General features: G+C 41.1%; 1 protein-coding gene across 1 annotated transcript in view; it reads right to left on the bottom strand.

Moving 5' to 3' along the window:
* Window positions 1-3,256, bottom strand: part of TMX4 (thioredoxin related transmembrane protein 4) — a 56,116-nt gene extending 52,860 nt beyond the window's left edge. Inside the window, exon 1 of the mRNA XM_027560331.1 lies at window positions 2,929-3,256. Within this exon, the coding sequence (XP_027416132.1) occupies window positions 2,929-3,107 (179 nt within the window). The 5' untranslated portion in view covers window positions 3,108-3,256. The remainder of the gene's footprint in view (window positions 1-2,928) is intronic.
* Window positions 3,257-17,699: the final 14,443 nt, after the last annotated feature.

Genomic DNA, 17,699 nt, shown 5'->3' with positions numbered 1-17,699 from the left:
GGGAGGGGGGTTCAGGATGGGGAACACGTGTACACCCATGGTGGATTCATGTTGATGTATGGCAAAACCAATACAATATTGTAAAGTAAAAATATACATATATATGTATATATATATATATATATGTGTGTGTGTGTATATATATGTATATATATTTTGGGGAGAATTTTTCAGGTTTTAAAAAAGGTTTCAGAACAGAAATGGTAAATACAACAAATATAGTTTTAGTTGATATTTTTCTTTAACAGAGAAGTGCTTTTTTAAAAATTGAAAATTCAACTGCAAGGATACAAAAAATTGAGTGTTTGAAAGACAAAGAAAACACAACAAATTAAATTTTACAATAGGGTTTTTTTGGATCTTGGAGAAAACAGACACTGCTAAGTCCTTAAAAATAAATTATTGACACTGATCTAACCAAGAATTGTGTTATAGGAGCTTGGTACGAATTGGGACAGAAAAGAAAAAATTCCCAGAGGAGAGGTAGCATATAAACAAATGAACAAATGAAGAACTGTCATTCAAAATAATGTTAAAATTTTAATACTGGGTTGGGCCATTGTGAACAAAATTTTTGCCAACCTAACATTATCAGAAAGCCTCCTAATTTTCTTCTTTAGAGATATTAAATATATCACCAGTGGATACTTAACAATCTCCATTTATTCTGACCAGTTCATCTAAACAAAGTGCTAACTTATTGGATGCTTGAAAAAATTCCTAGAAATTTATAGTAGGTCTATAATAGTACTGAAGTTAAATTTTATTTTTTAAATGTTGAATTTTGTCAAAGGAGTATCACAAAGAGCCAAATTTTCTTCAGGATAAGCACACAGATTCTTGAATTTGGATATACATAATGGTTTAAATCCCCTTTCCTTTATAGCCTCACTTTGTATTGACCTATTCTGAAGTGAACTTGATGGAAAGAGAACTTCTAAAAGATCTCAAGTGTCTATATAGCTTACAAGTGTCATCCTGAATCAGAGCCCAAACATTCTCCATGTCCAGCCCTATCTGCTGCATCTTGACCTGCATACAGATTTCTCAGGAGGCAGGTAAGGTGGTCTGGTATTCCCATCTCTTTAAGAATTTTCCAAAGTTTGTTGTAATCCATATAGTCAAAGGCTTTGGCACAATCAATAAAGAAGAAATAGATATATTTCTGGAACTCTCTTGCTTTGATGAACCAACAGATGGCAATTTGATCTCTGGTTCCTCTGTCTTTTCTAAATCCAGCTTGAACATCTGGAAGTTCATGGTTCACATACTGTTGAAGCCTGGCTTGGAGAATTTTGAGCATTACTTTGCTAGCATGTGAGATGAGTGCAACTGTGTGGTAGTTTGAGCATTCTTTGGCATTGTCTTTCTTTGGGATTAGAATGAAAACTGACCTTTTCCAGTCCAGTGGCCACTGCTTAGTTTTCCAAGTTTGCTGGCATATTGAGTGCAGCACTTTAACAACATCATCTTTTAGGATTTGAAATAGCTCTGCTGGAATTCCATCACCTCAACAAGCTTTGTTCGTAGTGATACTTGAGACCCTCTTGACTTCGCATTGCAGGATGTCTGGTTCTAAGTGAGTGATCACACCATCGTGGTTATCTGGGCCATGAACATCTCTTTTACATAGTTCTTCTGTGTATTTTTGCCACCTCTTTTTAATATTTTCTGCTTCTGTTAAGTCCATACTGTTTCTGTCCTTTATTGTGCCCATTTGTGCCTGAAATGTTCCCTTGGTATCTCTAATTTTCTTGAAGAGATCTCTAGTCATTCCCTTCCTATTGTTTTCCTCTTTCTTTGCACTGATCACTGAGGAAGGCTTTCTTATCTCTCCTTGATATTCTTTGGAACTCTGCATTCAAAGGGGTGTATCTTTTCTTTTCTCCTTTGCCTTTCACTTCTCTTCTTTTCACAGCTATTTGTAAGGCCTCCTCAGACACCTATTTTGCATCTCTTTTTCTTGGGGATGGTCTTGATCAGTGCCTCCTGTATAATGTCACAAACCTCCATCCATAGTTCTTCAGGTGCTGTGGGCAAAAATCCCTAGAAGAACTGGAGTAGCCCTCATAGTCAACAAAAGAGTCCAAAATGCAGTACTTGGATGCAATTTCAAAAATGACAGAATGATCTCTGTTCATTTCCAAGGCAAACCATTCAATATCACAGTAACCCAAGTCTATGCCCTGACAAGTAATGCTGAAGAAGCTGAAGTTGAACAGTTCTATGACGACTTACAAGACCTTCTAGAACTAACACCCAAATAAGATGTCCTTTTCATTACAGGGGACTGGAATACAAAAGTAGGAAGTCAAGAAATACATGGAGTAACAGGCAAATTTAGCCTTGGGAGTACAGAATGAAGCAGGGCAAAGTCTAACAGAGTTCTGCCAAGAAAACGCACTGGTCACAGCAAAAACCTTCTTCCAACAGCACAAGAGAAGATGCTACACATGGACATCACCAGATGGCCAATACAGAAATCAGATTGTTTATATTCTTTGCATCCAAAGATAGAGAAGCTCTATACAATCAGCAAAAACAAGACTGGGAGCTGACTGTGGCTCAGATCATGAACTCCTCATTGCCAAATTCATACTTAAATTGAAGAAAGTAGGGAAAACCACTAGACAATTCAGGTAGGACCTAAATCCAATCCCTTAGGATTTCTGTTCCCCTTCATCCCCTGGGTAAACCGCTTACCCACCCCAGCCATAAAACACTTCCTCCCAAAGCAGCGGAGAAGCCAGGCAGGGTGACGCCCTACACCCAGGGCCCTCATGGGGCAGGCCAGACACGCCTGCGCAGCGGGGAGGTTGGGCTCAGCCAGGCCAGGCAAGTCCCTGTCTGCGTGGGTCTGGGCCCAGGTCGAGACCTTGGGCAGTGCTGGCTTGGAACCGTGCGGCGGGGGCGGGCAGGCACACTCACAATTTCAGCATCCACTCGCCCTCCATCACCAGCGTCCAGTTGGAAGCTGTCATGGGCCGCACCAGGCTCCGCTCCGGCGGCAGCGCGGCCTGCTCCAGGTCGGCCTCCGCCTCCGCCACCGCCACGACCCAGGCGGCCAGGAGCGCCGCGAACAGCGGGCCGCGGCGCCCGCCCGCCATGCCGGGACGCAGAGCCGGGCTCTTCCCGGAGCTACGGAGAAGGGCGCGGCGGGCTCGCAGACCCGGCCTTCCCAGATGGTGCGCCGAGAGGCCCGCCCGGCCCGCAGACCTACCCGGCCCGCTGCGCCGGCGGCGGCCCGCCTCTTACAGGCCCGGGCCACCGAGGCCACGCCCCCTTCCGCCTAGACTCGCCGTTGCCCGGGGCGTCGGTTGCCTTGGCAACGGCCGTCCTTTCTTCCGGACGGCAGTGTTGAAGATAAGCAGTGACCCAATGTTGCATAATCAGAGCCTCACTGGCTACTGCCAAGTAACGGGTTGGCGCATTTGGTTTCTTTCTAAAGAGAAAAGTGGCCAATAATTAAAATATGCATCCTCTATTCAATGATAGCAAAAATAGCAACAGTGGACTGCAAATAAACTGTTTTACTGTAATGAAAAAGAAGGGATGCGTTGGGCATCCCTTACTGAAAAGGAGAGGAAATTTTAAGTACTCTTTGCATGTGTATAACGAAGTAGCACTGCCTAATAGTAAATAATGAAACCAGACCGTGCAGTTTTAATTTTTACAAAAATGAATTTAATTTCACACAAAAAAATATTGTTTAAAGCATGGATGCTAACAGATAAAATGAATCAGTTTATAGGAATAGTGCCAGTTGCAATAAAATGGACCTCGAGCTCCTCTTGGCTACACATTTGTCAGATCCAAAATGAGAGTAACCTTAAATTATTTGCAAATCTCTTTCCAGATACCCGTTTGATGCATCTGTACCTTGAGATTACCACACCCAAGAATGTATGACAATTACCATTAGAGGCCAGGTGTGCTTTTACAAAGTGTGGTTTAAAAGAATTTATTACATATGTAAAGCATAGTGTGGTCCACTTATCATGAAAAACAGTCATTTCTGTCCTGGGCTTAAAGACAACTATACAACTAAGAGTATTGCAAGGAACATGAGATCAGTATCCAATCTGTACTTACAGGTGAGAAAGAGAAAGGTGAATTTTGCCGGCAGAGACAATCATACCTTAGCTGACATAACAACAACAGCTGAGTTGTTCTGAGTTGTGTCTGACTCTTTGCAACCCAGTGGACTGCAGCACGCCAGGCTTCCTGTCCATCACCAATTCCTGAAACTTGCTCAAACTCATGTCCATCGAGTCAGTGATGCCATCCAACCATCTCATTCCCTGTCATCCCCTTCTCCTGCCTTCAATCTTTCCCAGCATCAGAATCTTTTCCAATGAGTGAATTCTTCACATTAGGTGGCCAAAGTACTGGAGCTTCAGCTTCAGCATTAGTCCTTCCAATGAATATTCAGGACTGATATCCTTTAGGATGGACTGGTTTGATCTCCTTACAGGGACTCTCAAGAGTCTTCTTCAAAAGCATCCATTCTTCAGTGCTTAGCTTTATTTATAGTCCAACTCTCACATCCATACATGACTAGTGGAAAAACCAAAGCTTTTACTAGATGGACCTTTGTTGGTAAAGTAATGTCTCTTTTTTTAATATGCTGTCTATGTTGGTCATAGCTTTTCTTCCAAGGAGCAAGCATCTTTTAATTTCATGGCTGCAGTCACCATCTGCAGTGATTTTGGAGCCCAAAAAATAAAATCTGTCACTGTTTCTGTTGTTTCCCCATCTGTTTGCCATGAACTGATGGGAGCAGATTGCACAATCTTCATTTTTTGAATGTTGAGTTTGAAGCCAGCTTTTTCACTCTCCTCTTTCACTTTTCAACAAGATGCTCTTCAGTTCCTCTTCACTTTCTGCCATAAGGATGGTGTCATGTGCATATCTGAGGTTATTGATATTTCTCCTGGCAATCTTGATTCCAGCTTGTGCTTCTTCCAGCCCAGCGTTTCTCATGATGTACTCTGCACATAAGTGAAATAAGCAGGATGACTGATAGGACCCACATGGGGTCTCATTGATAAAATGGCTCATTATGTCAACCTCGCAAACAAAGAATAAATCACAGTGTTGTGTGAGACTGACCAAATTGTCCAAATGGCATCATGTTATTTCACTGGTGCCTAACTTCTCAAATCTGCGAGAGGACCAGATTCCAGACCTCTGGCTATGTGACCATCCCTTCAAATAATTTTTCATTGGTGGGGTATAAGAAGGACTCCGTCATAAAGGGAGAACGCTGGTTCTCCTTAAGAGCCAGTCGCCCTCTCTTTTCTCTCTAATAAATTTCCTTTTCTTGCCTGACTGCCCGGCTTGCTCTTTTTTTCTCTGCACTCTCCTTACAGCAACAATACAGCCTTGATGTACTTCTTTCTCAATTTGGAACCAGTCCACTCTTCCATGTCTGGTTCTAACTGTTGCTTCTTGACCTGCATACAGATTTTTCAGAAGGCAGGTAAGGCTGTCTGGTATGCCCATCTTTTGAAGAATTTTCTGCAGTTTATTGTAATCCACACAGTCAAAGGCTTTGGCGTAGTCAATAAAGGAGAAGTAGATGTCTTTCTGGAACTCTATTGCATTTTCAATGATCCAATGGATGTTGGTAATTTAATCTCTGGTTCCTCTGCTTTCTCTAAATCCATCTTGAACATCTGGAAGTTTTTGGTTCACAGACTTTTGAAGCCTCACTTGGAGAATTTTGAGCATTACTTTGCTATCATGTGAGATTGTTGCAGAAACCAGTACTATGAGAAACCAAGCACCACACTTGAAGAGTTGGAGATCTCAGGTTTATTATGCCGGCTGGCCCAGAGGAGTTAACAATCCAAGCTCTGAGCCCCAAACAAAGGAGTTATAAAGTTTTTACACACGAACAGGCATAATTAAGCAGGCTTGTGGGTCTGCAGGGGCTGGGTGATTGCAAAGAGCAGGACAAGGGTGAGTGAAATAAGCTCTAGTTCCTTGTATTGTGAGTCCCCATTTTCTGAGACCTATGTGATCCAGACTTTGCAAGGAGCAGGCTGAGTTATAGAGGCAGAAGCAGTGGGAGGTTACGTAAAATTTTAACTTTTCTTCTTTAAGATGAGTGCAATTGTGTGGTACTTTTAACATTCTTTGGCATTGCCCTTCTTTGGGATTGGAATGAAAACTGATCTTTTCCAGTCCTGTGGCCACTGCTGAGTTTTCCAAATTTGCTGACATATTGAGTGCAACACTTTCACAGCATTATCTTTTAGGATTTCAAAGAACTCAACTGGAATTCCGTCACCTCCACTAGCTTTGTTCCTAGTTATCTTTCCTAAGGCCCACTTGACTTCAGACTCCAGGATGTCTGGCTTTAGGTAAGTGATCACACCATTGTGGTTATCTGGGTTATTTGGCCTCAGGCCAACAAACAGGGAGGAAACACAGCACCACCCATCAAAGAAATTTGGATTAAAAAGCATGGCCCCGCCCATCAGAACAACACCCAGTTTTCCCCCACAGTCAGTCTCTCTCATTAGGAAGCTTCCATAAGCCTCTTATCCTTATTCATTACAGGGAAGACAGACTGAAAACCACAATCACAGAGATCTAACTAAAGTAATCAAATGTACCACAGCCTTGTCTAACTCAGTGAAACTCTGAGTCATGTTGTGTAGGGCCACCCAACACAGACAGGTCATGATGGAGATTTCTGACAAAATGTGGTCCACTGGAGAAGGGAATGGCAAACCACTTCAGTATTCTTGCCTTAAGAACCCCAGGAACAGTGTGAAAAGGCAAAAAGATAGGACACTGAAAGGTGAATTCCCCAAGTCGGCAAGTGCCAAAATGCTACTGGAGAAGGGTGGAGAAATAACTCCAGAAAGAATGAAGAGACGGGGCCAAAGTGAAAACAACACCCAGTTGTGGATGTGACTGGTAATGGAAGTAAAGTCCGATGCTGTAAAGAGCAGTATTGCATAGGAACCTGGAATGTTAGGTTCATGGATCAAGGCAAATTAAAAGTGGTCAAGCAGGAGTGGCAAGAGTGAACATCAGCATTTTAGGAATCAGTGAACTAAAATGGACTGAAATGGGTGAGTTTAATTCAGATGACCATTATATCTACTACTATGGGCAAGAATCCCTTAGAAGAAATGGAATAGCCATCATAGTCAACAAAAAGTCCTAAATGCAATACCTGGGTGCAATCTCAAAAATGACAGAATGATCTCTGTTCGTTTCCAAGGCAAACCATTCAGTATCACAGTAATCCAAGTCTATGCCCCAACCACAAATGCCAAAGAAGCTGAAGTTGAATGGTTCTGTGAAGACCTATAAGACCTCCTAGAACTAACACCAGAGAAATGATGTCCTTTTCATCATAGGGGACTGGAATGAAAAAGTAGGAAGTCAAGATATCATACCTGAATTAGTTGTTAATTGTAGTTGCTCAATTCTATTTGGAATCAGTCCTTATCCTCAAAATATAGGACCCAAATTTACAAACCATTGCAAATTTGGATGAAGTCCTTGAAATAAATGTTACCAAAAATCAGCTATCTTTTACAGATCAATCCTATAAACTCAGTGGAAAATATTTTGTTTTTAAAAAGAAATAGCATACACAGAAATTCTATTATTCTTTTCAGTGTCCCTTATATATGTAAAGGGCTTCACTGGTGTCTCAGACGGTAAAGAGTCTGCCTGCAGTGCGGGAGACCTGGTTCAGTCCCTGGGCTGGGAAGATCCCCTGGATAAGGAAATGGAACCCACTCCAGCATTCTTGCTGGAAAATCCACAAGACAGTGGAGCTTGGCAGTGGGGTCATAAAGAGTCAGACACGAGTGAGTGACTTCACTGTCTTTCTTTTGTATATGTATATGATTGGCAAAATATTTTTTTTCTTAAAAATAGAATCTGATATTAGGAAATTACTATTAATTTTGTTGGGTGTGATAATAGTGTTATGACTATATTTTATAAAGTCTTTATTAGTTACAGATAGTAAATTATTTATGAGTAAAATGATATGATGTCTAGAATTCACTTTAAAGTACAGCAGAAATAAAATTTGGGGGGTTAGAAGGAAGATGCATGAAACAAAAGTGGCACCACATCAATCAAAGCTGAATCTAAGTTCATTTTTGCTATTCTCTCTACCTTTGTGTAGGCTGGAAAATTTGCAAAGTGAAAGAGAGTATCATGGCTGAAGCTCTTTCTTATTTCTAACACAAATGGCCTTCAGACTAGAGTTAGTAGGAAGGTGTCTAGCAAGAATGTGTGGGCAAGTGAATGTGGTGGGGTGGCATACATGAGGGATGGCACTGGCCTGACCCTTCTTACCTTTGTGACTTGGGGCTAAAATCATTTAACACCCGTTTTCTGTTTAAATGCAGGTAATAATAGAGCCTACTGCAGATGGTGGCTTTAAGATTAAATGAGATAAATAAAATGCCAGTGTTCAATCCTTCTTTGCGTTTAAAGCATGGGATCACAGTTTATAGAAGATTGGTACATGGTAATGGGAAAAAGAGTTTTTGTCCCTAGGGTAGTTTCCAATGATGGCACTATGAGGCAGCTATGGTTATACAAAAGTGCATGGTTCCTAATAGGAAAAGAAAGTGAGGTAACAAATAGTCCAATGGTAGAAAGTTCAAATACATGGTAATGAACAAAGACCTTGGTAAAAGGTAAAATTGGTAATATAGGGCTTAATATTATGAAGATAATCAACGAGGGTTGAGGAGATTGTATTTAGGTTGTAAACTCTGTAATAATAGGGCATAGAAGTAACGCACAATGGTTTTCACAAGAGGATGGGGAAACTGGTATGGAAATATTAAATAAGCTACACAGTGCTGTAAAAATTAGTCCATAAAGTAATAATAGCACAGGAATTGAATTACACAAACAGATTTGCTAAATGTCTTATAGGAACAAGAGGGAGAATTATTAAATAGGACACTTCCTGGAACAGATGGTAGAAGAAGCCATAGATGATTCAAATAAGCTGAGTTGTCCCAAGCTAGTGACTAGAAATGAACCCATAAGGAGCCTTGCTAGGCCTCTAAGAAACAGCAACTCCTGGATGACCTCTTGGGAAAATCAATTAATTTTTTTCAGAACTAATAAGTGAGTTCAGTGAAAGCTGCATACAACAGAAATAGACACAGATCAATTCTCTTCTTCTATACCAGTAAGAATTAGTTTTAAAATATAATATGGACAAACATCTCAACAAAATCTATAAAACTACCTAAAGAAAGAAGGAGAGAAACATGCAAGACATATGAAGAAAGCTAGAGGATTTTGTATGGTTATGTCAATTTTCCCAAATTAATCTATAAATCCAATGCAATAGGATTCAAAATGCAACCAAGTTCTTTTACCTAGCATTCTAAAAATTTATTTTAAAAAGCTGATGCTTAAGTCAAGCTAACAGAATTAAAAAAAAAAAAATAATAACAGTGATGTAGGTCTTGCCTGAGTATTAAATCTGCTATAAAGTTACAGTAAAGCAGGGAGGTATTTGTATAAGAACAAGCAAATAGATGGATGGATCAAAGTAAAGACTCAAGAAATGAAACTATATGTATGTGGATATTTATATATGTTAAAGGTGGTATAGTTAACAAGATAAGGTAGATTTAGGTTGCATTAACAAATAACAAACCTCCCAAATTTTGGAGGTTTGACTCAGAAAGCTCCTTTCTATGTCGTGTAAAATCCACTTCTGTCTAAGATACTCTGGGGAAACTGAACATTACGCAGGCTCTACACAATCCAGGCTGCTTCATTCTCACAACTCTGCCATCTCAATGCAAGGCCTTCTCCGTGATTACAGCAGGGAAAGGGGAAAGAAAAGGGCTGCAAGGGGCTTCAGGCTTCCTTAGTCCAGAAGTAGCACATCCTGGTTCAGCTCATGATTCGCTGGCCAGAATTAATTATGACTGCCTCACTTGTAGGATGGGCTTCCCAGGTGGTGCTAGTGGTAAAGAACCTGCCTGCCAATGCAAGATATGTAAGAGACTGCAAGTTCGATCCCTGGGTCAGGAAGATGCCCTTGAGGAGAGCATGGTAACCCACTCCAGTATTCTTGCCTGGGGAACCCCATGGACAGAGGAGCCTTGTGGGCTACAGTCCCTAGGGTCACATAGGGTCAGACATGACTGAAGCATCTCAGCATGCACTTATACTAAGGGTGGTCATGCATGAGAGCTTGAATATTGATGCACACTAATAATGTCCAGAAACGGCATCTCAAATCTGTGGGAGCAATTTGATGAATCCACAATAATGTTAGGACAATTTCCTCTCCTTCGAGAAAAAAATAAATACCTCTGACTCAATCTATATACCAAAATAATTTTCAGATCGACTAGCAAAAAAAGCATACCATAGTAAATGCTCTTGGAAAAGTTTTGGGATGATACTTTTATGATCATCTGATGGGGAAAACCTTCCTGAGTAACAAAAGAAACACTAAATCCATAAAGGGATTCTGGTAAATTTGCTACCCAGTTAGACAATTTTAAGTAAAGCCAAACTGTAAAATGACCTGAAATATTTACACCACATAAAGGTTTAGTATTCCTGAAATTCAAGAAATTTTACAAATAATTAATAAAAAGATATATAGCCCAATAAGGAAAACAGAAAAGAATATAAATACAGAGAAGAAATCCAAATGCCAGATGAATATGAAAAACCGTAGATACATACTGCAGGTCACAAAAAGGACATTTCATAGTGGCAAATGCAGTTTATTTGATGATTCCCTGTGATTTCCCTTGGAGTACAAACTGCTGTGATGACGACCAGCCACCCCAAAATTATAAAAATTCTTCAGTGAACTCTAAATACAATAGCTCCCTTTCTATAACTACTTATCCCCTCACTGTTTGACTATATTCTCTGATTATATGATATTTGGGAACCTGGCAAGCATGTCAGTTTTAAAGTAGGGTTAAGTGGAAACTGGAAATGAGAGGGGCATAAATTTTATTCAAAGCAATTGTGTGCTACAAATCTGGCAAATTGTACATGAAAAGAAAAAACAAAACTCTCATGAATCAAGTTTAGATATCATGTGTGATGTTAGGTAGTCTCTAATAATAATCAGGCCCTAGATATTCGAGTAAACCAGCTGATATCTTCATTTCAGTCAACAAATTTTGTGGAGCATGTATTGTGTGTAGGCTTTGTGCTAGGTTCCATGAGATCAGTAAAAGTGTGTCTCCACTCTTAAGGAGCGAGGTATTAATAACATTAAATAGTAATGATTGAAATAATGCTCAGAAAACATTAAATATTCAATGGTCTAGAGCATTTTGGGTATATCGTTCCTTTTCTCCTTTGCCTTTAGTGTCTCCTCTTTTCTCAGCTATTTGTAAGGCCTCTTCAGACAACCATTTTGCCTTTTTGCATTTCTTTTTCTTGAAGACGGTCTTGATCACTGCCTCCTGTACAATGTCACAAACCTTCATCCATAGTTTTTCAGGTTCTCTGTCTATCAGATCTAATGCCTTGAATCTATTTGTCACTTCCACTGTATAGTCATAAGGGATTTGATTTAGGTCATACCTAGTTGCCTAGTGGTTTCCCTACTTTCTTCAATTTAAGTCTGAATTTGGCAATAAGGAGTTCATGATCTGGAGGCGGTCCTAAGATGGCAGAGAAATAGGACGGGGAGACCACTTTCTCCCCCACAAAGTCATCGAAAGAACATTTGAACACTGAGCAAATTCCACAAAACAACCTCTGAATGCTGGCAGAGGACAGCAGGCACCCAGAAAGGCAGCCCATTGTCTTCAAAAGGAGGTAGGACAAAATATAAAAGATAAAAAGAGAGACAAAGGAGGTAGGTGCCGGTGCCAGCCGGCAAAGTCGATCAGGTCCCGAGAACGTGCACGGCGCAGCTGAGAAAGAAAACTACAGCAAAAGAATTCTACAGCAAAGATGGGGTCGAGAGGTTCAGACACATCTCCACGAAGGGAAGCGGTCTGACACCAGCTTTATTCAGCATCTTATATTTATACAGGAGAGCGTGAGACAGACAAGACAGTTAACTTTTTTCTTGGTTGACCTATACATCTTACAAACAGTTACAAGAAATCTTGAGAGCATGGGAATGGCACCCTGTTATTATTTCTTACACCAGATAACATTTCTGTGTGAGTGAGAAGTTTGTCCAGAACTCCAGGTGTCTGCAGTAAATAATCACCTAATCTCTGGGGTGGCGGGACAGAGAGCTATGTTTGCAAGCAAAACCTCAAGGACTGAGGCAGCTCCTAGAGCTGTGTCCTTCAGACAAAGGACCCCGTTCTCATGGGCAGCTCCCCGCAGGGAGGGACGGAGATCTGTCTCAGGAAGGGAGTCTTAAAAGAGAAGTTTCCAAACACCAGGGAACACTCACCAGCGGGTCTGTGGGGAGTTTTGGAATCTCAGAGGGCAACATAACTGGGAGGAAAAATAAATAAATAAAACCCACAGATTATGTGCCTAACAGCAACTCCCAGTGCTCGGAGCCACCACCAGCAAGTGGGGACTGAACAGGAAGGCGTGGGCTGTATTGCTTAGGATAAGGACTAGGCCCAAATGCCCGGAGGGCAATCTGAGGGAACTAATGTGAAATAGCAACCCAAATTGTGGGATAGCCAGAGAGAGAAAGGAGTTCATGATCTGAGCCACAGTCAGCTCCCAGTCTTGTTTTTGCTGACTCAATATAAACTTTTCCGTCTTCAGATGCAAATATAAACAATCTGATTTTGATATTGACCATCTGATGACATCCATATGTAGAGTCACCTCTTGTGTTGCTGGAAGAGGGTGTTTGCTATGGCCAGTGCCTTCTCTTGACAAAACTCTGTTAGCCTTTGCGTTGCTTCATTTTGTTCTCCAAAACCAAACTTGCCTGGTACTCCAGGTATCACTTGACTTCCTACTTTTGCATTCCAGTCCCCTATGATGAAAAGGACATCTTTTTGGGGTATTAGTTCTAGAAGGGATTGTAGGTCATCATAGAACCTTTCAACTTCAGCTTCTTCAGCATTAGTGGTTGGAGCATAGACTTGGATTACTATGATAGTGAATTACCTTGTGATTTACCTTGGAAATGAAGAGAGATCATTCTGTAGTTTTTGAGATTGCACCCAAGCACTGCATTTCGGACTCTTTTGTTGACTATGAGGACTACTCCATTTCTTCTAAGGGATTCTTGCCCATAGTAATAGATATAATGATCATCTGAAATAAATTTGCCCATTCCAGTCCATTTTAGTTCACTGATTCCTAAAATGTTGATGTTCACTCTTGCCATCTTCTGACTGACCACGTCCAATTTACCTTGATCCATGGACCTAACATTCCAGGTTCCTATGCAATACTGCTCTTTACAGCATCGGACTTTACTTCCATCACCAGTCAGATCCACAACTGGGTGTTCTTTTCACTTTGATTCCATCTCTTCATTCTTTCTGGAGTTATTTCTCCACCCTTCTCCAGTAGCATATTGGCACTTGCTGACTTGGGGAGCTCATCTTTCAGTGTCATATCTTCTTGCCTTTTCATACTGTTCCTGGGGTTCTTAAGGCAAGAATACTGAAGTGGTTTGCCATTCCCTTCTCCAGTGGACCACATTTTGTCAGAACTCTCCACCATGACCCGTCTGTACTGGGTGGCCCTACATGGCATGACTCATAGTTTCATTGAGTTAGAGAAGGCTGTGATCCATGTGATGAGTTTGGTTAGTTTTCTGTGATTGTGGTTTTCATTCTGTCTGCCCTCTGATGTATAAGGGCAAGAGGCTTATGGAAGCTTTCTGATGAGAGACTGATTGTAGGGGTCTTGTCCTGATGGGCGATGTCATGCTCAGTAAATCTTTAATCCAATATTCACTTAACTATGGTAGGGTTAATGTCAGTAATGGTGACCTCCTTCAAACAGACTTATCCATGCACTGTTGTATTCAGTGCCCCTGACCCCACAGGAGGCCACAGTTGACCCACACCTCCACTGGAGACTCCTGGAGTCTGACTCACAGGCAAGTCTGGCTCAATCTCTTGTGGGGACACTGCTCCTTTCTCCCAGGTCCTGGTGCACACAAGATTTTCTTTGTGCCCTTCAAGAGTCTGTTTCCCCAGTCCTGTCTAAACTACGTAATCAAATCCTACTGGCTTCCAAAGTCAAATCCCTGGGGGTTCTCAGTACCTTTGCTGGATCCCCGGGTTTGGAAATCTGTTGTGGGGCCTAGAAATTTCTGAACAGTGTGAGAATTTCTTTGGTATAATTGTTCAGCAGTTAATGGGTCATCTGCTTAGCAGCTCTGTTGAGGGGCTAATGGATACCTCCTGCAAGATGGTTTATGCCGCACTCTGCGTGTACCAGGTCTGCTACAGCCAGAGGCTCTGTTCCTGTGGCAGACCACTGCTGATCCATGCCTCTGCAGGAGACATTTAAACACTCAAAGGCAGGTCTGGCTCAGTCTCTGTGGGGTCTCTGGGTCCTGGTGCACACAAGGTTTTGTTTAAGCCCTCTGAGCATCTCTGGAGGGAATGGGGTTTGATCCTAAAGGTGATTTTGCCCCTCCTAACATCTTGTTGGGGCTTCTTTTTGCCTTTGGACATGAGGTATCTTTATTTGGTGGGACCCAACTTTCTCCTGTCAATAGTTTTTCAGCAGAGAGCTGCAATTTTGGAGTTCTCCCAAGAGGAGATGAGTGCAAGTCCTTCTACTCAGAAATGGCATGGACCTAAAAGAAGCAGAAGATATTAAGAAAAGGGGCAAGAATAAACAGACAAACTATACAAGAAAAGATCTTATCAGTTCAGTCACTCAGTTGTGTCTGACTCTTTGCAACCATATGGGCTGTGGCAAACCAGGCTTCCCTGTTTATTACCAATCTGCAGAGCTTACTCAAACTCATGTCCATTGAGTCAGTGATGCCATCCAATGATCTCATCCTCTACTAACCAACCTTCTCCTCCTGCCTTCAATCTTTTCCAGCATCAGTGTCTTTTTCAATGAGTCAGTTCTTCATATCAGGTGGCCAAATTATTGGAGCTTCAGCTTCATCATCAGTCCCTCCAATGAATATTCCAGACTGATTTCCTTAGGATTGGCTGGTTGGATCTCCTTGCAGTCCAAGGGGCTGTCAAGAGTCTTCTCCAATACCATAGGTCAAAAGTATCAATTCTTCAGAGCTCAGCTTTCTTTATAGTCCAACTCTCACATCCATACATGACTACTGGAAAAACCATGGCTTTGACTAGATGGACATTTGTTGGCAAAGCAATGTCTCTGTTTTTTAATATGCTGTCTAAGTTGATCATACCTTTTCATCCAAGGAGCAAGCATATTTTCATTTCATGGCTGTAGTCACCATCTGCAATGATTATGGATCCCAAGAAATAAAAGCTGTCACAGTTTCCATTGTTTCCCCATCTATTTGCCATGAAGTAATGGGGCCAGATGCCATGATCTTTGTTTTTTACCTTTTGAGTTTTAAACCAGCTTTTTCACTCTCCTCTCTAATGACCCAGGTAACCATGATGATGTGATCCCTCACCTAGAGCCAAGGGGGCATTTCATGCATAAATGAATACAATAAAGGACAGAAATGGTATGAACTTAACAGAAGCAGAAAATATTAAGAAGAGGTGGCAAGTATATGCAGAAGAACTATACAAAAAAGATCTTCATGACCCAGATAATCATGATGGTGTGATCACTCACCTAGAGCTGGACATCCTGGAATGCAAAGTCAAGTAGGCCTTAGGAAGCATCACTATGAACAAAGCTAGTAGAGGTGATGGAATTTCAGTTGAGCTATTTCAAATCCTAAAAGATGATGCTGTGAAAGTGCTGCACTCAATATGCCAGCAAATTTGGAAAACTCAGCAGTGGCCACATGACTGGAAAAGGTCAGTTTCATTCCAATCCCAAAGAAAGGCAATGCCAAAGAATGTTCAAACTACCACACAAATGCACTCATCTCACAGGCTAGCAAAGTAATGTTCAAAATCCTCCAAGCCAGGCTTCAACAGTATGTGAGCCAAGAACTTCCAGACGTTCAAGCTGGACTTAGAAAAGGCAGAGGAACCAGTGATCAAACTGCCAACACCCATTGGATCATCGATAATGCAAGGGAGTTCCAGAAAAACACCTACTTCTGCTTAATGAACAAGCCAAATCTTTTGACTGTCTAGATCACAACAAACTGGAAAATTCTTAAAGAGATGGGAATACCAGACCCCCTTACCTGCCTCCTGAGAAATCTGTATGGAGGTCAAGAAGCAGCAGTTAGAACCAGACATGGAACAATGAACTGGTTCCAAATTGGGAAAGGAGTACATCAAGTCTGTATATTGCCACCTTGCTTTTTAAATTCTATGCAGAACACATCATGCGAACTGCCAGGCTGGATGAAGCACAAACTGGAATCAAGATTGCCAGGAGAAATATCAATAACCTAAAATGTACAGATGATACCACCTTATGGCAGAAAGCAAAGAGGAACTGAAAAGCATCTTGATGAAATTGAAAGAGGAGAGTGAGAAAGCTGGCTTAAAACTCAACATTCAAGAAACGAACATCATATCATCTTCTCCCATCACTTCATGGCAAATAGATGCGGAAACAATGGCAACAGTGAGAGACTTTATTTTGGGGGGCTCCAAAATCACTGTAGATGGTGATTGCAGCCAGGAAATGAAAAAAACGCTTGCTCCTTGGAGGAAAAGCTATGACCAACCTAGACAACATATTAAAAAGCAAAGCTGTTACTTTGCTGACAAACGTCTGTCTAGTCAAAGCTATGGTTTTTCCAGTAGTCATGAATGCATGTGAGAGTTGGACCATAAAGAAGGCTGAGTGCCAAAGAATTGGTGCTTTTAAACTATGTTGTTGGAGAAGACTCTTAAAAGTCCCTTTCACTGCAAGGACATTCAACCAATCAATCCTAAAGGAAATCAGTCCTGAATATTCATTGGAAGGACTGATGCTGAAGCTGAACCTCCAATATTTTGGCCACCTCATGCGAATAACTGACTCATTGGAAAAGACCCTGATGCTGGGAAAGATTGAAAGTAGGAAGAGAAGGGGACAATAGAGGATGAGATGGTTTGATGTCATCACCAACCTGATTAACATGAGTTTGAGCAAGCTCTGGGAATTGGTGATGGACAGGGAAACCAGGGGTACTGCAGTCCATGGGGTCACAAAGAGTCAGATACGACTGAGTGGCTGAATTGAACTGAATTGGGAGCATTTTGTAGTAGGAAGACTTAAGAATATGCCATATTGCACTTTAGAGCTACTCGAATATGGAGAAAGGAATAGAACAGATAAAGAAGAGAAACAGAAAATTACAGATGGAGATAATGCCCTGATAATAAGAAACTATTAAAACCTCCAAATTCTCAACCTTAAAGAGAAAAGCTAAAAATCTAAGCCATGTTTATTATGAACAAATATCTGTTGTCTTTTGTATTTGAAACCTGGGAAATCAGGAACTAATTGAATGCATGCACTTAACACATTTAGTCAAGATATGTTTTTACTCTAAAGAAGAAATTGGAAAGCATCAAAGATGTCCTTTGAGTTTATTGTTCAGCTTCAAGGCAAGAAAACCTGTTAACTAAATCATCAGTTCTTGGTATCGATACAAGAATTCACTTTACAGATCTCATTTTGGTAATGTTTTTGAT

Source organism: Bos indicus x Bos taurus, chromosome 13 (assembly GCF_003369695.1).
Source record: "Bos indicus x Bos taurus breed Angus x Brahman F1 hybrid chromosome 13, Bos_hybrid_MaternalHap_v2.0, whole genome shotgun sequence".
In the NCBI taxonomy this organism is placed as follows: Eukaryota; Metazoa; Chordata; class Mammalia; order Artiodactyla; family Bovidae; genus Bos; species Bos indicus x Bos taurus.
The sequence above is the reverse complement of the archived record's forward strand: the minus strand, read 5'-3'. Positions and strand labels throughout refer to the sequence as shown.